At 38.3% G+C, this 26,361-nt stretch overlaps 1 protein-coding gene across 27 annotated transcripts in view; it reads left to right on the forward strand.

Moving 5' to 3' along the window:
* The window catches only part of LRCH1 (leucine rich repeats and calponin homology domain containing 1), a 101,597-nt gene that overhangs the window by 35,870 nt on the left and 39,366 nt on the right, over window positions 1-26,361 (forward strand). For 26 of the 27 annotated variants that reach the window (XR_001552654.3, XR_001552655.3, XR_001552660.3 and 23 more), the window contains exons 2-9: window positions 9,970-10,114; window positions 13,379-13,505; window positions 17,914-18,019; window positions 18,536-18,672; window positions 19,241-19,368; window positions 22,803-22,887; window positions 24,098-24,203; window positions 25,676-25,788. Coding sequence is in view for 9 of the 27 variants with exons in the window: in XM_015851781.3 (XP_015707267.1) it covers window positions 9,970-10,114; window positions 13,379-13,505; window positions 17,914-18,019; window positions 18,536-18,672; window positions 19,241-19,368; window positions 22,803-22,887; window positions 24,098-24,203; window positions 25,676-25,788 (947 nt within the window). In the remaining 18 variants the exon portion in view is untranslated. Of the gene's footprint in view, window positions 1-9,969; window positions 10,115-13,378; window positions 13,506-17,913; window positions 18,020-18,535; window positions 18,673-19,240; window positions 19,369-22,802; window positions 22,888-24,097; window positions 24,204-25,675; window positions 25,789-26,361 lie in introns of those variants that run through there. The other variant, XR_014942116.1, reaches the window with a different exon arrangement.

The raw sequence follows: 26,361 nt of genomic DNA on the forward strand, positions 1-26,361 counted from the left end.
CTCTCTGCAGAGCCTTCTCTTTTCCAAGCTAAACAAGCCCAGAACATTGACAAGGAGAGTGCATTTTGTATTCAGTTGTGGTTTTGGAAGGTACCGCTCAGTGGCCAGGTGTCAGGCTGCACTGAAAGCTGTTGTGAATTGGCGCAAAACAGTAAGGCCCAAAGAACAGCTGGAAATGACACCACGTGCAAATAATGTGACCGTCTGTATACAGGGAATGCGGAAACAATTTTGAAAATGCAGACTGTTCCTTCTGGCAATAAATTCTCTTGTCTCCAACTAAAAGCAGCGAGAGGCAACTCAGTGATAAGTGTTTTATCAGTTGATTTATGTTCGTGTGCCAGAAGAAAAGAAATGAGATTGATATTAATATAGACATCAAGGAATTATTTCTGTTTAAACCACATCTTCATGCAATCATTTCAATGCATTTACTATTCCATGTGTAATAAGGTTCCTTAGTGTGTTTAAAATTGAATTAAAGAATTAGGAATTTATTTTTTGTTCCCATTAGTGAAGAACTGTTGTAACTGCCGTACATGACTATATATGTACATATCTGAATTGAAGTTAATTTTCTTGTGAAGAAAATCAAAGCATTTTGGATGTACGTACAACTATGGAAATGGGAAGGTATAATAAAGTGATTTTAAGAGGATTGACTTTGAATAACTGATATTAATACACCATCAATTCTCTATTGCACTGTATGCATACATTCTTAAGTGTTTACGTGTTTGATGATTTCTTCTTTCATTGCCATTTAAAGAAAATACCTTCTTATTTGTAGGAATGCTTTAGAAAAAACAGAACGTTTGTATACTGTAAGCTTTATTTGATCAGTTTTTCCTAAAACAACCATGGGTGTGATCCTAAGCAACCATATTAGTAATCCATAAAAAGAAAATACTACTTTCAGTTTTGAGGCTATATCAGCATTCCAAATCTTCATGGACGGGATGATTTTCAGTTGTTATCTCTTCAATATCTGCTGTGCAAAGTAGAGGAAGGTAAACTGTTACCTACTTAAATGGAAGAAAGGAGTTTGTATGCGCTGTGCATCTGAATTGTGGCTGAATTTGATGGAAAATATGCCCCTGCTTCTGCTGTGGCAAATAAAAAATGGAACGATGCTTTTATGCCCTTGGAAAAAGACAAATGAGTTAAGTATTGACCAGCTCTGCCTTCTCTTTGCTTCTGTCAAAGGCAGTGATTTCACGGTTCTATTGATGACTCCAGTAGTTGTTCCTTGATCCATGACCCTGAAATCTTCTTCTGAAGTGTTATGTCATATATCCTGCTGGAGGTTATTATTGAAGTTAGACACCAAACAGGTTTTCCAGCACTCACTGAGAGGTGTTATTCAGTTTTCCTACTTTTGTCTTTGACATGGTCAAGTGTGAATTGCAGCAGGACTTCACTATATTTTTTGCTATTAGGTGCGGTGTTCTGCAGCAAGCTGTGCAGTTGTGTGGCAGAGAGAATCATGGAATGGCCTGGGCTGAAAAGGACCCCAGTGATAATCCAATTTCAACCCCCCTGCTATGTGTAGGTTGCCAACCACCAGGCTGCCCATAGCCACATCCAGCCTGGCCTTGAATGCCTCCATGGATGGGGCATCCACAACCTCCTTGGGCAACCTGTTCCAGTGCATTGATGGTTGAACTAGATGACCTTAGTGGTCTTTACCACCCTTAATTCCATGATCAGGTAATGTGTATTCACTTGATTTACCTTCTAAGGGAGTCCCATGGTATGCCTTTGATCTTCCTTATTTGCAAGACTGTTATACTGAAAACATCTCTTGCATATAAGATACTGGAGAGAGCTGTAGAAGAGTTTGGCATCTGCAGATCATTCTGGCAGAAGGTTTCAGGTGCAATGTATGGCAGGTAGTTTAAGTTTCCTAAATATATTTAATTCTGGTGTTTTTGAATGTAGAGATACTTGTCTCACAAGCCTCAGCTAACCTTGTAACAATGTTTGACCAACCTTTTTACGTTCTCCAAAAGCATAACATATAGTTGGCTTTTCTGGACTCAAGTCAATTGCTAAAATTAGCTTTGTGTGAAATCAAACACTGTTGCATGCAGAAAACAGATCAACTGCAGATAATTTATAGCACAGCAGTTGTGTAGGATCTTAGGTTGCCCATATACCTTGTGATAATGTAGCCTTTTGAATAAGGCCCTCTGTGTCTCTGCAGGTGATGCTGGCAGAGGGCTCAGCACAAGGCACTTTAGCAGCTGTTTGTGTTCCAGTGCATTTTCTGCTATCTGTATCAGCCTTGAATCAAAAATACTAAAAAAAAAAGGGGTCAAAAATACTACTTGGTGAGTCAGCTAGTTATGGGATTACAGTGGAAAGTATCAGTTATTGAATGTTGGAGTATATTAATGACTGCAAAATTGAATCAGCTCATAACTATGGACTTAAAGTTCAATATACATTGCTATACATATATAATCACATATGACTGATCTTCCTGATCTTGGTTAGTTATTGTAGTTGAATTCTTTGTTTACTTCAGGATTTTCTTTCTTGGAATTTCAATCCCTGGTCGTGTCTCTGTCAATTCCTGCTTGGATTAGATAGATGAAGTTATATCTCCTGTCTAATAGCTACATAATTAGCTTATTGTTTAAGGGTGCGCAAAATAAAGTAACCTTTCGTAGTACAGAGCAGCTTTGCGTTGGTAAAAAGCCACTGTTAAGTTTTGCTGGGTTTAAGAGTGGTTGTAGGGGGAGTATGTGAATAATGTGAGTAAGGTTGATTAACCCTGGCATCTGTGTGAGACGTACAGGCAAAAAAGGAAGCAATTAAATGAGAAATCTCTGCTTTCTCTGTTGCAGTAAATTAGCATCAGATAGCTCAACCGTATATTTGTCTACATGCCTTTGATGTGCCTAAAGATCAAATAACTTCTCTTAATTTCCTTGTTTGCAGGAAAATCTGTTACAGAATGTGACACGGTTCAGGTGTAATGATGAATTACATATAAACGTATCTGACAGACTAAAATACAGATATGAAAAATAACCATCTTTGTAGTGCGGGCAGGTGAATTTCTTCTCAGAAATCAGTTATGTTGTAGCTTCTACAAAGGGGAAAATATGAGATAACCCTACTTTGAATAGTCACCAAGGTAGATAATGCAGAGCATAAATGGTATCCTCTCTTTGCAGCTTGAGGAAAAATTGTAATAGGCTTTATAACTGAGTATGAAATGTAGAACTATGGCACTGTGTTCAGCTTGTTCTTTCTGGTAGCGTTCTGTCCATGGACTGGAAAGTTTGTAGACCGCTAGGTCAGATTTTTGCTGTGCATGAGTGCATCATTGGGAATTCCCTGGTGGAAAGTGTTAGTTTCCAAAGGAAACAACCTGAAGGAAGGAGATCTCTACGGCTGAGACAAGAGCTGCCTAACAGAGTATATCCTTGCAGGGATCCACCACCATCTCTACGATAGAATGTAATGCGTGTTTTTACTTGATCTTCCCCTCTTCCCCGCAGTAAGTGACTTGTCTGAAATCGACTGTGTGTTTGCATACACAGTTTACTGCTTTTGAACTTTTCTTTTGAACTTGGTGAAAGCTGTGGTCACTGTTCTTTCAGGAAAGAGCTTCTTCATTTCATGGGAGTGTTATTCGTGTGAGAAGACTGTAAGGTACCTGAAAGTCCCTTTAGGTAAACTGTGTGTGGGGGTCAAATTATAATTTCAGTGTTCTGTGCTAATAGTTAAAGTACATCCTTGATGACTGAAGCGAATCTGGGGGGCTTTTCAGCATCAAGGGAAGATCCAGCTTCCACAGGAGTTACCTGTTCACTATTACATTTTCTTGTATGCGTCATTGCTAACAATTTAGGCAGACAGCTAAGATATTTTGGTACAATAAAGACGATCAGTTGGCCAGTGTGTAGTTTGAACACTCACTCAAGTACTGTCCATGAACCAACTTTGAAGGTTGAAAACAACCAAGAGTAAGTTTCTAGTTTATGAACTGAGAGAATATTTCCCATTACTGCTACTGTTTGAGAAGACCCTTGAAGTTTTAGCCCAACTGGTGCTAATTAGAACAAAACTACAATCTATTGATGCTTCTTAAGTCTGGTTGTTTGTTAAGGAGCGTGAAAGTTAATGGCTTATGTTTTCTCTGTGGTGCGGAAAGCATGGGAGAGGGAGGAATGCTCTCTCGTCTTTTCTTGCTCACCCTTGAAGTTTGCTCAGCTTTAACTTCAGGGAGAGATGGCTTATGACTTTGGGTTGTTTCAGGGTAGTTAGGGCCCTACTTGAGAATAAATTTGGATTGCGTATAGTTTACACCAGCAATGAATGCACTTTATTGGGAGGTTATGTTGCACTTTGGAAAAGTAATCCACGTATTCTCTAATGGGGTGGCAAATGAAATACAGCAGAACAAGTGAAGGTCTCTGGGGGGGAGAGAAGTTGTTTGCAAGGTCTTTGTCAAGTGTATCATTCAGCTTTCCATTCCTTACAGGTGGTCTGGGTAGCGCTGCTGCAGGGTTGGCTGGGTCTGTGAGGGCGGGACTCCCTCTTGCGGTAACATCTCAGCCTGGCTCTACACTGCGCTGCTTTCCTTTCCTTCAGGCTCCTATCACTTCAACATCTGAAATCCTGAATTTAGGCTCTGTCTGGTAACTGCAGTCAACGTATGACTGCAATGGCAGTTGTGGCAATTGACAGTGTCAGCTAGGGATGGGGAGTACTGGGTGCAAGATGTGCTGTTCTGCTCAATAACGCCAAGTTTTAGGGTGTATCTCAGAAGTCTGCAACACCTTATAATCATGCTTCAGTGTTTTCACAGCTAATATATGGCGTTTGTCTACAACTTAGGTGGAAAGTAGGCACAGTTATGCTAATAACAGACCATTTGCCTTTGCCACAGCAAGTATGGGTGGGATGCAGAGTTGCTGAAGGCCTAAAGTGCATTTAAGTACTGATTTCAGTTGTCTGAGATGCAGAACCATCAGTTTGTGTCTTTAATTACCAGTGATGGTACTGTTAGCTCATATGGAAATGCAGACCTCCTAAAAGACAGCTGAAAACATGGGAATGGTAAAAATAGTAAAGCTCCATACGCTTCTATTGTGTGTCATATATGTATTTTTTTAATGTGTTTCCCAGTGTTCTTACCTGAATAACTTTCCTCTGAAGTTGGGGTTGAATTTACTGCATTGTTTTTAAGAATGGCATCATAGTACAAATGCAAATACCTTCTTTGCAGTCATTTGGGTCTTCTGTTCAGTAAGAGCTGAAGACTATAAAAATAGGAACTTGGTTGTTTGTGTGACTTTTTTTACTATTCTATTTCTCGGTTTTGAAACTCCATATCTAAGAGAGATTTCTTCTATTTCAGTTGAACATCTATTGTATTTTTCCAGCTTAGTTGTGGATGATTCTCAATTCCAACTTTGGCCTTTTGAAGGCTTTCTTTTTACTTTATAAATACAATTTTATAATGTATTTTTCTGTAATATTAACGTTTAAAATCACTGCTTTTTAGGAAACTGCATTCTTTTAAAATGTTGGCAAAGATTTGTGACATAGAAGTGCATGGGCCTATTTGTTTAATAGATGACCGGTCTTAAAGCACTGTATGGTCTACAAAGTGCTCAACAAATCAGTTGCAAAGGTTATGGTCGGCAGTGGGGTTTCACTGGGGCTCCAAGAGGTTATGTCCTGAGTGTGGGCTCAGCCATCTCTGCTCTGACAGCCTGGAGCCTTGTGCTCAGTCCCCCAAAGTGGCTTGGAGCCAGCTGTGAGTTGCTCCTTGCTGGCCTCAAATTTTGCTTTTCATTGTTCACTCCCAGCTGAGGAAGTGCTCGTTTCATGTAGTTCCTGTCTAACTTCCAACATAGTAACATTTCTTTGTACAAAAGCAGCGTCGTTGCTCCAAAATTGGAGTCATTCTTTTAAAGTTCAAGAATCTGTCTGATAGTTTTCTAAACTGACTTGCTTATTTGTGTGTGTGTGTGTGTGTGTTCCATTCCTTTATTTTGGAGTTTTAACAAACTTGTTCTTGGCAGGAAGAGATGAAATAAAGCCAAAAAGTGTTTGAAATAAAATAATGAATGGTGTATTCCATGTAAAACACACAAAGCTTGCTGTGGTGCCCTCCCCACTGCTGGGCTATTTGTCTATGTTTGTGTTGCCTGTTCCATAATGGAATAACAGGAAATAGTCACCTCGAGTTAAACCCGTGTGTAGTTTTAATGACCATTCATGTACCACAATGGATTAATTACTCTGTGGATTAGAAACTATAATCAGCTTAGTCAAAACTCCTTTAAAGTCTACCAAATCCTACCTGTGTCCGTTCCTTTCTATTTCTGTAGCAAAAGCAAGTCTGTACGATAACAACATTATTTTTAGTTGCCCTGAGGTGTTGTTTTTTTGAATTAATGAAGCAAGTGAGTTGTGCAGCTTTGTGATTTGGGAAATAATGGAGTTGGAAAAAAAATACAATAGAAAAGTGGAAGTTTGCCAACTACTTCTGTATCTTAAAAATATTTTCAATAGCTGCTGAAAAATACTTTCTGCATTCTTCTCTTTCCTGATGTAATGAACCTAATAAAACGTTGTTGAAAACTTTCCAAAAATGTTTTGAATTGTGACAGAATCACAGAATGGCCTGGGTTGAAAAGGACCACAATGATCATCCAGTTTCAACCCCCTGCTATGTGCAGGATGCCAGCCACCAGACCAGGCTGCCCAGAGCCACATCCAGCCTGGCCTTGAATGCCTGCAGGGATGGGGCATCCACAGCCTCCTTGGGCAACCTGTTCCAGTGCGTCACCACCCTCTGAGTGAAAAGCTTCCTCCTAATATCTAACCTAACCCGCCTCTGTCCTGTCTCTATCCAAAAGAGACAAAAGTGCATTGGTACAAGTAACATCAAACTAATAATGCATGAGAAACTTAACATGAGCCAGCAGTGCGCTCTGGCAGCCCGGAAAGCAAACGGGATCCTGGGCTCAATCAGGAGAGGGGTGGTCAGCAGGGATAGGGAGGTGATTGTCCCTCTCTACTCTGCTCTTGTGAGGCCCCATCTGGAGTACTGTGTCCAGGTGTGGAGCCCTCAGTACAAAAAAGATATGGAGATTTTGGAAAGGGTCCAGAGGAGGGCCACAAAGATGATCAGGGGGCTGGAGCACCTCCCCTATGAGGACAGGCTGAGGGAGTTGGGTTTGTTCAGCCTGGAGAAGAGAAGGTTGCGAGGTGACCTCATTGCAGCCTTTCAATACCTGAAGGGAACTTACTCCCAGGAGGGGAGTAAACTCTTCGAAAGGGCTGATAATAGCAGGACTAGGGGAAATGGTTTTAAGTTGAAGGAGGGAAGATTTAGGTTGGATGTGTGATTCTTTCAGAGGTTTATGTAAGTGCTTACATATGTTAATAAGATACATTATCGAGTTCATTTGCAGAATGTTTCCCTTACTTTTCAGTGTTTAAAATGTACTTCACTTTGTGGAATTTTCAGAGGTACCTAGAAGCTTCCAGGCTTTCTTCTCACCTGCATCATGTACAGAGGCTCCTTTTTTGATTGAATAAAGCCAACTGAGTATTAAATAAGAGTATTTAATAAGACAGATAGCTATTCCACAGAGTCGGAGTCATAAGTGTTGGAAAGGACCTCTGGAAATCAGAGAATCCAGCCCACTGTTAATGCACATTTCCTACAGTATGTTCCACAGGAAATCACGCAGGCAGGTTTTGCGTATCTCTGGAGGAGACTCCACAACCTCTCCGCCTTACTCAGCAGATACAGTTTCTTTCTTATTATTATTTAGGAAGCAACAGTAGATATAATAGTGTTGAAATGAACCAAAACCTGTGATAACTGGACAATAATAAATAATTGACTTCCTTTGTTGTAAGCTAATTGAATTCCTTTGTTGTGTACACATTGTGTCCAACAACCCAATGTCCTGAGGGATAACAGGAAGGAGTTTGTCTGCTATAATCTGTGGGTATTTTGTTTTGTCCTTCTTCGGATTAACAGTCTTGAAGCCCTTGAGAACAAAGGATAGCAATAAGAATGATTCTTAAAATACAAAAATAGTAATAAAATTGATAATAATTAATTTTACTATGTTCCTTAATGTTTTTCAGAGGAATGGGGTCAATCTAGTTGCTTTTCAGTTTCTTGGAAGTCTGAGATTTTTTTCTGGGTCAAGGGGAAGGTCAAGTCAACAGTCTGTTTTATTTGATGTGAAGGGAAATGAGAACAGAATTGAAGCTATCGCCTGTGTGGTAGGCTGCTGCTTTGGTAGCATGGAGAGAAGTAACACTGTTGTGTTCCCAGTCTTAGATGTGTGTATCACTTTCGGAGGATCAGAGTAAAGGTGAGAGGCTACTCCTCACATACCACCCAGGTCCCTGGAGGTACTCTTCAAACTAGGGCTGAGTTTCAGTTTGCTCTACTGAATCACCCTGCTTCATCCCTGCTATGGGATGAAATGATAGCGATGGTTTGGGGATGTCACTACAGAAAGCGTGGTTTAAAAAAGGGGAAGGTTTTCTTTGAGACCGGATTGTAAAATAGGAAGATCAGTTTGCATGACTCTTAGTAATAACATGTCAGTCTACTGTTGCTAGATATATTTATTATCAGACATCATGGCAGCAGGGTACGGAAGCTGCATTGGTGTTTTTGTTTTTTTATTGGAATGCCATGTTACTCGCATGGGAAACAGAAAACAGGAGGGGGTTAAGCACTGAAACTACGGAACATTGAAGAGCTTTCTTCCGCTTTAAAGAAAGAATGGCATTCACAGAGTTCCAATCTCTTTTCTTTATTGCAGAAGTGAAGGAAAGTTGAAATAGAGGTAATGCTGCATCTAACCACCATCCAAGTCTCCTAAGATAAAGCAGAACATATCACGCTTTACTGTTGAAAAGTAATCTATGGGTGAATAATTTTGACTGAGGTGCCCAATTCAACCATGTTACCATTTGAGTTAGTGGGACTGCTCTCCCTTTATGCACTTGTTGGCCATTGCTGTTATCTTGGTCAAGTTTGGAGTAGTGAGACTTGATTATTGTTGGAAGTGAAGCAAAGTGGAGGCTGACAAGGGGAATGGAGAGTGATGAATTGCAGCTTGTGTTGCAGGAAACAGGAACAACACCAAAAGTTATAAAGCTTTCCTAGTGGCAATAGTTTTGAGCTGAAGCTGTACCTCTGTACAGCAAACTGAGCCAACATGGCAAAATGAAGATTTTCAAGCCTCGGCCAGTTTGTTCACAAAAGCAAAATTATTTTTATGGTCCTGAAATGATGAGATGCTCTGGAAATGTGTCTGCTAAACTTTGGATCCTTTACCTTCTTGCAGTTAAAGAAAGTAAGCTTCAAAACAAGCTCTGAAGGAGCAGGGAAGGAGGTTTGAGCTAGTGACAGCAAAGATGTGAAGTAATCATCAAGATCCATTTTCCTTGTATTCTTCCAATCGAACATCTTTTTTGTTGTTGTTTATTTGTTTGTTTTTGCTCAGGCATATTCCTGTTCCTTACACTTAAGAGATGAGCATTTTCCAGATCACGTTATTAGTCTGATTGTATGAGTTAGATGGCTTTTTGCGGTTTCTAATGGTAGAAAATGGTTGTTCTTGCACATATCTATTTGTGTATCAGTCTTGAGACACAGTGTATAAGCTTTGAAGTCTTTACTGGGTTGTGGTTTCAAGTATTTTCTCAGCACATTGAATCCTGCAAATAATTACATTTTATTAGACTGAATAAAATTTAATTGAATGTTTGCTCTTTTATATGCAGTCTGTTCCATTTCAAAGTACTAAAGGTTATGGCTAGTTTTATTTTGCGTAATGAAACATTGGCTTTATTTGTTGTCTGGCTTTAGGATTATATTTATTTCCTCATCTTAATAGAGAAGCATAATTTTTCAAAGTATATACTTCTGATGGTTAAAAAATATGTACTTTCTCATTTCAGATCTATCAAAGAACAGATTGACAGAGATTCCTACGGAGTTGTGCCATTTTGTGTCACTGGAAACACTAAATCTATACCACAATTGTATTAAAATTATACCAGATGCCATAATGAACTTACAGATGCTAACTTACTTAAATTTGAGGTAAGTTTGTTTCCCACATTTTCTGTTTAATTGCGAATGCGTCAAGAGTTTTTGTCTGCACTTTGTGTTCTTGGAACATTTGACTACATTTTTCTTTTTATTGCAAACTGTAATGCAAAAAAGTCGTTGCTTGTAGATGTAGCTCTCTGTACGAAGATGTTATAAAGGCTAAAATGAAAGTCTTCATTATTTAAGGACAGAAGAAGTAACATGCATCCTTTTCTTTCTTGTTCTTTGAACAAATTTGAAAATGCTAATTAAAACAGCATGGATGGATTCTTTTCATTCACACTTGATAATAAATTTTAAATTAACAGATATCACATTCAATGATAAATCACAATATATCAATATCAGGATCACAAAAAAAAAAAAAAAAAAAGGAAAATTTACAAGTTTTACTAATTAAAGATGTTTCCGTCCACTTAAAATCTCCTGAAATCGTTTTCACTTTGATATAGCCTTCCTCAATACAACAACCTTTTACTCTATCTTGTAGGTCCTTTACAACCCTGTGATTCTATGATAGCTTTAAGGGTGACTGGAGAATGTGCTCTCTACTGTCGGTCTTATTTCATCATTTTATGTGATACATTAAGCAAGAGAAACAATTGCCTGTGATTTGCAATGACAGTTCTGGGCTATTATGTAGTATTGTGGATAATTCTGAAGAAGATTGAACAAGATTGCTAACGCTTCCCATTGTTCTTGATGAACAACTACTTCAGGGCATTTCTTTGGTCCTTGAACATCAGCATTACAGAACTAGCACTTATTTTTTATAGAATCATTAAGTTTGGAAGAACCTCTAAGATCATTTAGTTCAACCATCCACCTACCACCAGTGTTGCCAACTAAACCATTTTCCTTAGTACCACACTTACACTTTTTAGCACCTTCCTCGACAGTGATTCAATCACCTCCCTGAACTGCTTGTTTCAGTGTACCACCACTCTTCTGGAGAAGTTTATTCTAATATCCAGCATGAACCTCCCCTGGTGCAATTTAACGCTGTTCCCTCTCAATTCTAATGTTAGTTATCCCAGGAGAAGAGGCCAACTCCACCACGCCACCACCTCCTTTCCTGGTAGCAGTAGAGGGATCTCCCACGATCATCCTCCTCATCTCCAGACTGAACCATCTCACTTCCCTTGGCCTCTCCTCATAGCACTTATGCTCCAGACCCTTCACAGTGCTGTTGCTTTCTATGGACATGCTCCAGGGCCGTGAAGTCTTTCTTGTAATGAGGGGTGCACAAGTAAACACAGTACTCAAGATACAGCCTCACCAGAGCTGAGTACAGGGGGATGATCACTTCCCTGCTCCTGCTGGCTGCACTATTTATGATATAATCAAGGATGCCATTGGCCTTCTTGGTCTCCTGGGCACACCGCTGGCTCACATTCAGTCAAGTGTCAGACAACACCCCCAGATCCACACAGTCTTCCAGCCACTGTGCCACAAGTATGTAGCTTTGCATGGAGTTGTGATCAAAGTTTAGAACGCAGCACTTGGTCTTGTTGAACTTCATCCCATTGGCTTCAGCCCAGTGATCCAGCATATCCACATCCCTCTGTACAGCCTCAGGTGATTAATCCTTCCTCCCAACCTGGTTTCATCTTGCAAACTTATTGAGGGTGCACTCAATCCTCTCATCCAGTTTATCAATAAAGATACTAAACAGGATGGGCCCCAATAGCAGTCCATGGGGAAATACCACTCATGATTGGTCACCAGATGGATTTATCTGCGTTCACCACCACTTTTTGGGACCAGCCCTTCAGCCAATTTATCCAGCAAAGAGTGTACCTGTCCAAGGTATGAGTTGCCAGCTTCTCCAGGAGGATGCTGTGGGAGGCAGCATCAAAGGCTTTGCTGAAGTCTAGGTAGACTGCATCAGTAGCCTTTCCCTCATCCACCAGGTGGTCACTCAGTCACAGAAGGAGATGAGGCTGGTCAAGCAGGATCTACCTTTCATGAATCCATGCTGTCTGGTCTGGATCCCCTGGCTATTCTACACATACAGTGTGATCACACTCAAGGTGATCTGTTCTATAACGTTCCCTGGCACTGAGGTCAGGCTGACAGACCTGTAGTTCCCTGGATCCTTATGACCTTTCTTGTAGGTGGGAGTCACATTGACATGCCTCCAATCTTTTGGGACCTCACTGGTTGACCATGAACCTTGATAGATGATGGAAAGTAGCTTGGCAATCACCTCTGCCAACTCTCAGCACTTTGAAGTGGACCCGTTTTCCAATTTTTTCCTTATTAAAAATCTCCTTGTTATAATTGCACTTTAATGAAGCCTAACGTATAATTTATGTTGATTTACAGCTTTTATGTGAAGGGAAAATAAAAGTAGTCTATGAGAGAGGGAGTTATGATTTAAATGAATTTGTTAATAGCATATATTGATAAAATTAGTACTTTTGTATATAGATACTGGAAAGTATCAGTGTTTGTATAAATATGAGACACATTAGGATGGTACTGTTCAGTATCTTCTGCCAGGAGACCTTGATTTCTGTGTTACAGCCCTATTGACTGCTGGCATTTTAAGGTGACACTTCTGAGTAACTGATGAAAATGTTCTACTTTCCCTCTCCAGTAATTTATCCAGTGTCTTTTAGCATGGATACATATGCATGCAGGAAAAGAAAACAGTCGTGCATTTATTTCTTTTCTATTATATTTGGACACGTCCTGATGGCGAAATGTCAAAATCTTTATATTTGCTGATCCAATGCTTGTGCTCACGGTCTTGAAAAATGCTACAAAAGCTTAAATCTTGATGCACTGGGGATTGTGTCTGAAAAATAAACACAGCAACAGCTTAGCACGAGAGTATAATCCATTTAGGCCGTTTCCTTCAGAAAAAGAGAGAAAACCTCTCCAGGATGTCCTTGGCAGAGATGTCTCAATGGTGTTCAGGAAAGCCTGGGAGCTGATCTAGTTTTGTTGGACTCTGATATGAAGTGAGAAATAAATGGCATGATAACTAATATATCCTCATAGAGGCTAGGTCCTATATTCTCCTTGTTGGAGAGTGGTAATTCTCCACAATACTGTTTAGTCAGTAATTGCCGGTATTTTTGATCTACAAATGTTTTCCTAACGATTGCAATTCCGAAGCTGTATATTATCTACAGGAAATCTGACCCATCAAAATGAAGGGGTTTTGCAGCTAAAACTTCATGCTAGTATGCAGTAGAATGTCATTGGTGTACTTAATGGTTGTTTTCTGTCTTTGTTTTGTTGCAGTCGAAATCAACTTTCTTCTTTGCCAGCTTGCCTGTGTGGTCTTCCTCTAAAAGTCTTAATTGCAAGTAACAATAAGCTAGGTTCCCTTCCAGAAGAGATAGGTCAGCTAAAGCAGTTAATGGAACTGGTACGTTACTAATTTTGCTATTTTGTTTTTATTTGTATTTAATTAGACTCAATAAAAAACTCTTTGCAAAGATGTTGGAACAGATGCCTCATACTGTAATGCCAGATTTTGACTTCTGAAGTGTATCTCTTTGGGACCATTCTGAGCAGCGTTACTGCCTTTGTTCATTCAAAACTCATCTTCTATGTTTAATTTCCTTACCAATTGTACTGAGTATGTGCTCTGGCTCCTTGTTTTGCTGTGTTTCTGGTTCTGGCATAAGGTTCTGCAAAGCTGTTCTGTCATCCAATACCACCTCTCTTCTTCTTTCTCTCAGTGCTGTCTGCTTAGCACACTGCATTCCGCTAATGACATTGGTCCTAGCAGTCTGTTTGCATTTTGTTTAACTGTTTTTGTCAAGCGGCTTTACTTAAACGTCTGTCTTAACAGATTTACAGGCTATATTCCTCTTGGTTTTTCAAAGCTGATTGGTTGACTACTATTTCTGAATGCAGTCTTCCACCTATGATACATTGTCTAACAAACAAGAATCAGAAAGTGGAGAAATTGTTTGGTACCTAACTTAAAATGTATTTAATTGTATATGGTTTCCAAAAGCTTGCATGTAGAAATGATGTAGATGAGTGCTTCCCTTTCCTCCCCCTTTATCTACATCTTTTTATGTTCTGTGCTTCCTGAACTCACTCTGGCATGTGTGTAATGCCTTGTGATTGTTTCTGTTCACCTTGACCTCTCAGCTGGCAAACAAACAGTTTTCTGAAACTGCCAGTTTATGCAGAGCAAAACAATGAAAAGTGAACTTTCTCCCAGCTGCTGACATCACCGCTGGCTGCATTTGTTATGTGCATCTTGTTTGCTATCTGAATGTACCTGCTTATCATATTGACATCTGTATAGGAAGAATTTCTCTACTGAGTTCTGTTGAGCTAACCTTGCTTTAGGAGCCAGTGCTGCTACTTTGTCCTCACATATGAAGCAACAACTATGGGGCTTTCTCCTTTCTTCCATTTTTCTTGTACAGCACCTTGTGGTGTCAGGCTTATAATATTTATTGTAATGAATCTGATTTGGGGAGGGAAGCAGTTACCTTTTATACCCAAGTTAAACACTGCCAGCTTTGTTCTATTGTTATTAATTTTAAGTAAGTACTAATAATTTATCTAGCAGTTTGAAGTACTTTTCTTAAGGGATTTAATCAGTTTACTGGTATTGTTTTGATTGAATTACCTTCAAAAGCATGTCAGACTGTAGCACTGTTGCTATTGTGCTTAAAATAGGTTCAGTAAGAAATTATAGGTCCAGCCTTATTTATGGCTGAGCGGTATTGAGCATGTCCTAACTTAGTTCTGTCCAGTCATTCTACCCCTGTTAAACTGAAGGAAGTCTGAGTGAGTAACAGTTCTTGTTAGATTAGGCGTGCTTCTGTTCAGATGCCCTCATTACTGAGGTTGGTATTTCTGTGAGTACTTTGAACATTTCCAGTGAACTAAGTTACGTTATTGAGATGGGAATGACTGAACTACGATGAAGCACTGAACTGAGAGCTGTATCTGGGTTGTTATATTTACCATGATGAAGCTTAGTTAATAAGGTGGTTGTTATTCTAGAACTAACAGAGGAAAAAAAAAAAAGATTAAATCATGCTGCAGTTGTTATTGCATGAAATGTTCAGCTGTGTGAGAGCAATGCCAGCCTGTATAGCATGTGGCTTGCAGGTGACACTACCAGGCAGCCCTTTGGCAGAGCATGATCTTGTTTTGGTACACACACAGTATTGATGCTGGCCTGGCCCAAGGGATCAGTCCTGAGAGGCAACAGACACCAACTGGCTGCATTCATTTCTTGGATGACCAGCACTTTGGCGAGCACCCTCAGTTTTTCAGTGTTTTATGGCTTTTCCTAGGCTTCTTGCAGTAAAATCTGAATACATAGCAAATGGATTTTATTGTTTTAATCTAACTTTTGAAACAGGTTTTACTTCTGTGGTCACTCTAGAGAGGTAACAGTAGTTATGCTGCAGACTAAGTCAGGTCTTTCCAATTAATAGTTATCTTCTTTCTCTTTTTTTAAATTACATTTTTAGAAACATTTTGTAGCTGTGACATTGAATGACTGGCATATTACATGCTGTTTATTTTTACATTTACTTTGAATTTTTAAGGTAGGGTTCTTCTGTGTAGTGCAATAGCCATCTTAAAGGCATTGAGCTGCATGCCACAGAAGTTGCTGTTAAATTTCAGGGAGCTTTACTTTTTTCTAATTGTGAGAAATTATCCATGTTGTCATGCCAGGAAATAACCAATGAGGACAGAATGATGTTAATGCAAGAAGTCTGACCTTCAGCAAAGACTAGCCCTGTAACTTGAGTAGTTTGGACTTGATTTCAACTGTCTGTGGATGCCCACCAAGTGAAGTTCCAAACCGCTAATGGTCACATTTCTCCAAAGTATAATTGGCTTGAAAAACGTAGGCATTTGACTTTGGCAATAACGAAAGCAACACTATCGAAGCAATTGGAAGGTTTAAGATAAATACTGTCACATATAGGCACATGAAGGATAATAACTGGGAATAATATAATAGTTCTCTCTATTTATGCATAATATTAAAAAAAAAAAAAAAGTAAAATCTAAAGTTGGGTTATTAGGATACAACTGTCTGTAGAGCTCTGGTGAATACTGACATGCTGTCATAAGAGATTAGTCTTTATGTGAATGTTTTGAGGCTATGCACTGCCAGACATTCCATTTGCACTTCCTTTAAAACTCTTTCCTTGACTCATTCTGATGTACGTGTAGGTGTACTTGATCTAGAGTTCCTCTACCACAAGGTGACTTTAAATTTCATTTTCTTTTTTGCTCTAAAAATGAGTATCTAATTAGAAACTCATTTAAAGTTTGTAAATTGAAAATAGGACAGCAAAGCTTTAAAAATAAATGATTTGGGAACATTGCAATTAACAGCCCCATAGTTATAGTGAAAGAGGCACTCATTAACTGGTGTTTTTAATTTCCTTGTGTAAAAGCTAAAATTTCCTGACTCTGTTTTGACGAGGGAAGGAAGTTTTGGCAACAGTGAAATTATGGAAAGAAACATCTCTGATAAAAAGAGTGTCATTGCCAGATCAGATCTTGCTATTACTGTTGGTTTTTATTAACTCACTTTTAGAACTGAAGGTACAGAGTTAATGTATTGCTTTTCACTAGTTTTAAAGCAGCCATCTTCAAGGAAATGACTTGGAAGTCTGGCTGACTTTTAGGAATTCTGTCATTGAAGAGCTCCCATGTGCCATGTAAATTCATTGTCTGACGCAATCAAGAATGTTCATGATCCCTCTGAAAGAGATATTTAAGGATTTTACCCTTAAACTCTTTGGGAAAATTTGGCATTACCCCACTTGGCTCTCGTATGATGGAGGGCTTTATCTAATTTCTATTCAGAAAGGAATGTGACTGAAACTGACAGATTACTTGGCATTTAACCACAGGTTTCAATGCCCTTCTGATTTCATACTGAGTTTAGACAGTTTGGCAGTACAAGTGATAGCTAATATGTGATAACTATCTTGTTTTAGGCTGACTTAAACTGATAAGTTGATTTTTATTTTTTTAGAATTAATTAATGGCAGTTTTGATAACTCAATAGTGATAATATCACAAAAATATCATACTTCACAGTAATGCTAGTGTATAGGAAACATTTCCTTAAAATAATGCCCACTTGTTTTGCAACATTCAACGTTCTAAGCTTAGCTCAACTTTACAGCAGTTATTCCTTTGGAAATGCTTAAATGAACATAGGTTCCAAGGCTCTTAAACCAGGTGAATTTAGCCATCAAAATCAGACCTGCTTAGAACCTGTCTAGAATAGACATCTGTAAGAATAAGCTTTTACAATAATGTGTTAAATACCTTGTAATAACAAGCAAGACCTGCCCTATTTTAGTGTGGCTTACTATTTGATCAAATACAAGCCTTTTCTGAGCATTATTACAGAAGGGTATTACTGTTTTCTATTTACTTTTAAATTTTGCTTACATATTTTCTCTAGAAGAATCTTTTTAAAACTCAAATTCACACAATGACAGTTTTATACATCATCCAAACACATTTCAGTTTATATAATTGTGTTGCTGAAATACTCACATGAGCAAAAAGGTGTTGAACATCTTAATCTGTTCTGAATGTTTGTACAGATTTACAACATTTTCAAAACTAAATAAATATTTGCTCTGGGTTGTGAATAATGTGTAAATATTTTCTCACACATCTTGTCTTGCCCGCTGAAGGCAGGCAGCAGATAGTCGTGTGTTTTATGTTTAACAACATGTTAAACTGGTAATAACATATTAGCTACAATTTCTCACTTTGGAGACAGAGGTTCATTATTTCTCTTTCTTTTGCTGTAGGATGTCAGCTGCAATGAAATCACAACTTTGCCACAACAGATAGGCCTGCTGAAATCTTTAAAAGAACTGAATGTCAGAAGAAATTACCTCGAAGTTTTACCCCAAGGTATGAGTTATGAAAAGATCTATAATAAAGACATTAGGATTTTTGGTACTTTGAAAGTCTTCTTTAGTCATGTGAGTAAGTAATAATAAAAAATAACTACCTTGTGTTGGAGTGTTTTCCATTTGAGTTCACTGTGTGACTGGAGACAATAATGTTAAAGATTTTAATTAACTATCTGAATGATTCTAGGTATCTTAAGCTGCAGAGATGCTTACCTGTGAATGCAGATAACTGTCAGCTGATTCAAAGTATTTTAAAATCTATTGTCACTTGTGTATCATTATCATTCTTTTCCTCTGTTCTGTACAGGAAAACAAAAAAATCCTGTCAGAATTTGTATTTTTTAAGAAGGGGGAAGGAAAGAGTCCTATATGTCCTATATTTTATTATGTGAGAAATAATAGTCCTTCTTTTTCTTTTCTGATGACACAAAGAAAAATGATTATTTAGGAATATTATTTTGTGACCAAAAATCAGTACAGATAGAATATCTTTTGTCTTTTCTGTTGCTTTTAGAACTAGTACAGCTTCCCTTGGTGAAGTTCGACTTTTCCTGCAATAAGGTGCTTGTGATTCCCATTTGTTTTAGAAAAATGACACAGTTACAAGTACTACTGCTTGAGAACAATCCTTTGCAATCTCCACCAGCACAAGTGAGTAACATTTGTCATTTGAATTGTGCCTTAACGTTGGGTGGATGAGAAAGTCTATAAAGTGTCGTCTTCTGCAATGGCAGGTGTCTAAACTCAAGTAATGACAGACATTAGTTGTGGATATATAAATAAGACAAAGTGTCCTATATTCTGTGTGTCTGTACAGTACTTGAACCAATGCTATTTTAGAAGTTATCTGTTGTTATCTGCCTGTTCATTTTGTTGTTCCTATCTCCACCTGAAACTTTAAGTGTGTATAATTTTGAAAAAGAAGGTTGTTGTATGTAAAATATGTTTTATTAATCATAATCCTTTATGAAAGAGTTTGGATGTTGCAAGATAAAATACATTATTTTGCTATTTTCTCTCTTAGAGTATCCATACTGGTACACTCAATTGATTCGTTTATTGAAGTTGTTCTTAATCATTTATTTAAAAATAAAATCTGTTTTCCTTTACATTATTGTGACCTTATGAGTTGGTTTTCAAGTAGTTTTACACTAAGCGAATTTTGGAATACATTTACTTTTTTCTACACATAAACCTATAAATCTTTTTTTCCCAACAGATTTGTACAAAGGGAAAGGTGCATATATTCAAATATCTGACTGTACAGGCCTGCCAGATTAAAACAGCAGACTCACTATATCTTAATGCCATAGAACAGCCACATTTGCCGCAACCTGTGGAAGAAAGGTACGAATAAAGATCAAACTTACTTTTCGCATGTAATATTTATTGTCTTGGAACAAAGTGAAAAATGGTTTTATCTTTAGCTTCTACAGTTTTTGCTGTTTAGGTTCCATTTAGACAGTTCTTTTCCAAGCAGAACTTTCTTTTGCTTTATTTTATTCTTGTGAAATCCTTATAAGGATTTAAAATAAAATGAAGTACTTTTAACAATCGATTCTGATTAAAGTCAGCAGCACATTAGAAAAGAGCTTGGAAGTAAGCCTTTGCTTAAATTTAACCTCCTACAAGTATACCACTGGAATATATTGAAAGTAATTAAGAGGGTAGTGTTGGAACTTCACTGTAAACCTATTGACATACTAAAAAGAAATTTACTTCTTGCTTTGTGATTTATGTGTTATCAGACTTTCATTATTCTGTTAGGCTTTCCAGAATGTCTTGAGTTAGAAGGGATCTTAAGAGCCATCTAATTCTAAACCCCCCCCCCCCCCTTCCTACAGTGTGTAGAGTTACCACGCAGCAGCTCAGGCTGCCCAGAGCCCCATCCAACCTGGCCTTGAAGGTCTCCAGGCATGAGGCACCCACAGCTTCTCTGGGCAGCTGTGCCAGTGCCTCACTCACTTCTGGGTAAATAAATTCCTCATAACATCTAATATAATTCATCTAGCAAAGGGAATTGAGTGGGTCTTAATATTCTTTTGATCTGAAATTAAATTTTATTATTAATTTATTTGGCAAAATGAAAGACAGTGTCTTTAATTTCTTAGATCAGTTATAGATAGGGAAAGAGATCATTTTTATGGGAATCTTCGTAGCTAATTGGAAAGCAATTAGTAGCCAGGTCTTTCTTTGCCAGCTGTTTTGGAGTCTCTCTGTCAGTCATCTGGTAAAGGGCTAGTACAGAGAGGATACCAGCTGATAAGTAGCAGTCCAGTGTTCTATCACAGAGTAAGTACTAAATCTAAAACAGATGCTTGAGGATGTACTCTTACCATTTAATCTTTATCTTTCTTATGATATATTTTATTCAGTTAATTACTTGAACGTGTATATGTTGTGTTCAGTTGGAAAATACAATGCTTTGCTTTAGAGAATTATTTCAAACTTCAAAAGGAAAAACACAGAATCACAGAATCACAGAATTGTAGGGGTTGGAAGGGACCTCTAGAGATCATCGAGTCCAACCCCCCTGCCAAAGCAGGCTCCCTACACCACATCACACAGGTAGGTGTCCAGGCGGGTCTTGAATATCTCCAGAGAAGGAGACTCCACCACCTCCCTGGGCAGCCTGTTCCAGTGCTCCGTCACCCTCACTGTAAAGAAGTTCTTCCGCACATTTGTGCGGAACTTCCTATGCTGTAGTTTCACCCCAACGTGGTTAAGATTTCCACAGCACTAATAAAAGTCACAGAATACCATAGATTCGCGTAATCTAACACCTCACCCTTCCCCTCTGTATCTGCCTGCCCACCCTGGCCCAAGCAAGAACAGGTTGCTGAGGTTCACATCCAGATGGCTATTGAATGTCTTTTGAGTTTACTGATAATAGATAATTGGAGATTAAGCTGAATCAGTTACCTTGTTCATATTAAAGTGCTTTTCAAAATTGCTGTGTTAATCTGAATTTAGGTTTACAGCTTTCAGAACTGCAAATGAAAAGGAAGTAAAGGAAAAAATATAGTTCACTGATGAGTGTACTGCATGTGTTGGTGGACTTTAAAATGAGAAGAGGTCATATTAGGTGATTAAAACAAAAAAAAAAAAAAAAAAAAAAAAGCCTGAAGAAATGGCAGTTGCAATTATTTTAGCCATTTTCTGAAAATATTAAATTTCATAATCTATTTTAAAGCCTCAAAAGGAGGTTTCTATGTTAATAATTACTCCAAGCTCCAGGGAGTTAACAGTTCGTTTTTAATGCATCAGTGGTTACTTTTAAATTAGTTGACTCCAGGATGGTTACTTTTAAATTAGTTGACTCCAGTTTGAGTTCAGCTAGTTTAGTTTTTCTGTGACATGGCTTAATTATATCAGTCAGACTCCTGTGCTACTTGACTAATAGTGAAATATTTTTGTCCATTGCACAGACAAAAGCAATAACCTTTAGGATGGATTATTCAGTTGTTTTCATTAATCCTTTTCAGGATGAAGCAAACAATCATTCTGTCATCTTACTTTACTACTAGCAGGCTGAAGATGTGTGGTTTGTATCCATACTGAGCTAGTTTATGGGTCCTGATGAAATGCATTCTAGAGTTCTGAGGGAATTAGCAGATGTAGTTGCTAAGCCATTCCCCATCATATTTGAAAAGTCGTGGCAATCAGGCAAAGTCCCTGGTGGTGACTGAAAAAAAGGCAACATTGCATTCATTTTTAAGAAGGGAAAAAGGATGACTCTGGGAGCTATTGATCTGTCAGTCTCACCTCTGTCAGGAAAGATCATGGAGGAGATCCTCCTGGAAGCTGCACATGAAATGCAGGGAGGTGATACCGGAGAACCAGCATGACTTCACCAAGGGTAAATGCTGCTTGACCAACCTACAGGCTTTTTACAGTGCTGTCACTGTGTCAATGGACAAGGGTAAAGCCACCGATATCATCTATCTCTAGTTCAGTAAGGTCTTTGACATGGCACTTGACAACATTCAGCCTTCCTAATTGGAGATATATGGATTGGATGGGTGGACTGTTCGATGGACAAAGAACTGGCAGCAGGATCAAGTCCAGAGAGTGGCGGTCAACGGCTGAATGTCTGGATGGAGATCAGAGATGGGCAGTGTCCTCCAGGAGTCAGTGCTGGGAGCAATATTCTTTAATGTCTTAATCAGTGACATTGACAGTGGGGCCGAGTGCACCTTCAGCAAGTTTGCAGATGACACCAAGCAGTGTGATGCAGTCAACACACCAGAGGGACAAGGTGTCATCCAGAGGGACCTGGAGAGGCTTGAGCAGTGGGCCTGGGTGAATCTCGTGAGGTTCAACAAATTCAATTGCAAAATCTTGCACCTGGCTCAAGGCATCTGTTGCTACCAATACAAACTAGGGAAAGGATCGAGTGCAGCCCTGCCAAAAAAGACCTGGGAAATGGCTTCAGGGTTAAAGAGGATAGACTTAGGTTGGCTGTAAGGAAAAATCTTTTACTGTGTGGGTGGGGGAGTCACCGGAACAGGTTGCCCAGTGATGTGATTGATGTCCTGTCCCTGGAGAATTTGAGTGTGAGGCTGGATCAAGCCGTTGGCAAACTAATCTCGTGGTGGTGTTCCTGTTTGCTGTAGGAGAATAGGTTTAGATATCCTTCAGAGATCCCTTCCAACTCAGAGGATTCTGTGATTTCTTCACTGACATTGATAATTGTTGGAATTTTTCTGCAAGTGAAAATGGGATGGAATTCTAACTGTACATGCTCTGATAGCTTTCTGTTGTTTTCTGTTCACATCTAGCATTGATGACCTCTACCCAAGTAAAAAGGACTCAGATTCAGGTGTTGGTAGTGACAATGGTGATAAGCGTTTGTCAGCAACAGAGGTAAGCTGCCCCTTCCTCCACACTCTTATTTCTTAAAATGTGTAGCTATGTTTTTAGCTGTGAAAACTGTACAACCATGTCCACTGCACGAGTTTCTCACTTACAGAAGTTTAAAGCAAAGATAAAAGAAGACCGGGAATTTTTTTCCAGTTTTGTATCTGCGTATTTGGGAGATAGCAGTGAGATACTTAATCACAAATTGCTAACAACAATAGAGAAAATTCAGTACAATTTCTGGCCAGTTTTAAGTGATAATCTAGAAAATAGAGTCCAAACCAGAATGCTGTCTACTCTGTCCAAACAAAAAAATGCTATATAAATGCTATACATCTGGCTCCTTCTTACTAGTTTCCTCTCTGATTTCTGAATTTCTCATGTGGGAAGTAGAGTTTTCCCAGTCCTGATATTTTCTGTGGTGTTGTGGTTATGGTAGCTTACTGGAGAGCAGGAGCTTCAGAATCTTTGCAGATCTTCATATGCATCCATGCTGTGTATTTCCATGCTCTGGCAGTTAGGCAGTGCTGGAAATAAGCCTTCAGAATTTTTACTGAGGTTTTTCTGTGTGACTGGGCAAAGAAAAAGGTTGACTTCCTGAGAGTAGTGTGTTGTACTTAGCAGTTACAGCTACACGTTTCCTAGAATTTCTTTCTGAGGCTCTACTCAGCTGAACAGAGCGCTAATTCCTGGAAAGTAATTTCTTAGGTACTCAAATGAGCAGTTGGAGTTGGTAATTAGAAATAAGTAATTAATTTGAAGTTCAGTGATGATCTGCCTAAAACATATAACTAAAAGAATTTGTGGTCTGACTTGAGTATGAAAAACGAGGCCTCTTCCTACTTAAAAACATATATATTATAACTGCAGTAATTTTCATGTGTTTTTCTCCTCCTTTGAGGAAAAGTCTGTTGCTTTTGACACTTGTTTGGAAAGAATCAAGCTTAGATACTGAATTTGCAATTGCTGCCAAAGCACATAGAAAGTGAATCCAGCTATACTCTGTTAAATACAGAAACAGAGATAAACACAGTCGTCGCTAATTATTTGGGCAAGTCTTTACATCACTGTATGAACATGCAGTCCATTCAAAGAGGCTTACAAACTATTTTGCCATTATTACACTTCCTGAAGTTGATAGCTTTTTAGCGAAAGCGTGCATTTTTGTTAGTCTTGGATTTAATATGAAACTGTTATTTCTCTGATTTATTCTTAGCCGTCTGATGAAGATACTATCAGCTTTAATGTTCCAATGTCAGACATTGTGGAAGAAGATCAGGTTGTAAAGGAAGATTCAGGTCACCATGCTAACTCAAGAAAAGGTTGGAATGTTAAAACAGTGGAAGTTAAAAACAGGAAATTTTTGTTGATAAGTCTGTATAAGACTGTAAATGGAGTCTGAAAGTGTCACAGCACAGCGAGTACTGATTAGTCTTTCAGTCTAAAAACATGAACTTTAACTTTGAACCTTCATCATTACCACTGTTTTTCACTGGGATATTCAGTGTTTGATTTCATTCTGGATAAGTAGCTTAAGTTGATTTTTCTTGCTGATATTATAATCAATCATTAAGAAGTTTTATAATTAATTTCTTTGTAGTAAATGCCTTCTTATCCAAGAGGCTTTCAGGTATGCTTATGCAGTCAGTTAAAACAGAAAAATGTCTTACTTATAGTTTACTTATTTACTTATACTGAGTATCATCGTTTTCTGTGATGGTTCCAATCAACTTCTTACATCTTGTCTCAAGGGTTAATAAATTCTGTTTCTCACTAGAGGAAGAAAAGTGAGTCAGTCTGATCTAGGGGGAGGTGTCCCTGCCAGTAGCAGGGGGGTTGGAGCTAGGTGATCTTAAAGGTCCCTTCCAACACAAATCGTTCCATGATTTTAAACCACGCTTCAAAGTCAGTAATCTCAGCGTCTAATAACTTTACTTAACCAGCTCAGATTCTGAATTAGCAATGTATAAAAGTGGAGTGACCATGCTTCCAAGTCAGTAATCTCAATGTCTAATAACTTTACGTAACTTACTCAGATTCTGAATTAGCAGTATATAAAAGTGGAGTAACTGTGTGTGTAGTTATATCTATATTTTAGTGATGTTACACCTTCATTCATGTTATCTATGTGCTGATAAAAGATGGTTCCTATGATCTGCACATACTAATGATAAATTGCAGGATAATGTCAGTGAACTGGAAACCACATAAATAGGAGATCAGCACTTCATGAATGTTTCGTGCTAGATTAAATGAATTTCAGTTGAAATTCTCATAAGAATGTTGTAATATGCAACTCACATAGTAAGACTTGCATCCTGCAGAGTTTATCATCCCACATGAGAAAGTAAATTATGGGATCAAACTGTTTCAAGCAAGAGGATTAAAGATATATATAGACCTAAAAACAGTGTAATTAAACAGTGGATTTGTCTTGTTTGCAAGGCTGAGTCATTCTGACTTAGAGTTTTGGGTGTTTGTTACAGCATCATAATTTCTAAGTTGCGTAAAAACTGCTCGTCAGCAGCTGAGACATGACTGATGCGGTCAGTGCTTGTTGTGCTGTTTTTGATCTATGTATTGAGCAAAGGATATTGATTTATTAAAACTTCGCAATGAATTGGCGTAATTCCCTTGAAGGCAAGAGTCTGAACTTTTTTGAGGTTTTTTTAACATGGTTTGAGATTAAACTCGAACTTGTTTGGTTTTGAGCACATAATTATAGAGTTCTCACAAGTAACAAATTTTCAGCTGAACCAGAAATAATTTTGTCTTCTTTTATTATTGTTTTTAGTGGAATTCCATCAGGGATCTTCTCACTTGATTGTCAATGATAAATCAAGAGAAACGGGAATCCGGTTCGATGAATCAGATGCTCTTAGTACAGAATTTATGAGCTATATCAAGGTAAGTTTATGTTCTGTTCTTAGTGGCAGAAAATATTTTCACCATTTCCTAAGTATAGAGCAATCAGGAGTGGGGAACTGCAGACATTTGAATGTGTAAAGAACAGAGGCATAGCATTAACATGACAAAGAAACAAACACCCTTGTCACTGCTGTGGTTTCTGAAGACATGCATCCTGTTAGTTATCAGGAAACTTTATTTACTCAGTACATACATGTTGCTTATTATTTCTATTACAAGTACAGATCTGAACTCAGCAGCCTTTAAGGTGACAAATGATTTATTGCCTAGAATTTCACTGACTGAGAAATATTTATGCTGAATATTTAGGACATAATGAGTTACCTTTCATTGGCTTGTTCTTTACTGATTTATTTTCTAAAAACTTGCTGGAAAAAGGTTAACACATTGGTACACATTTGAAGTGAATGAACTAGATAGAAGGGCATTAGAATACTTGCATCTTTTCCTGACAAATGTAGAAGTACAGACATCAGAAGTTGACAGATTATAGTCTGTGTGTGCTTGTTATTTGCTTGTTCATGTCCATTCGTCATCTTGATTTTCCTTAGC

This window comes from Coturnix japonica, chromosome 1, assembly GCF_054131305.1.
Source record: "Coturnix japonica strain WE chromosome 1, WE-NBRP24, whole genome shotgun sequence".
NCBI classification, from domain to species: domain Eukaryota; kingdom Metazoa; phylum Chordata; class Aves; order Galliformes; family Phasianidae; genus Coturnix; species Coturnix japonica.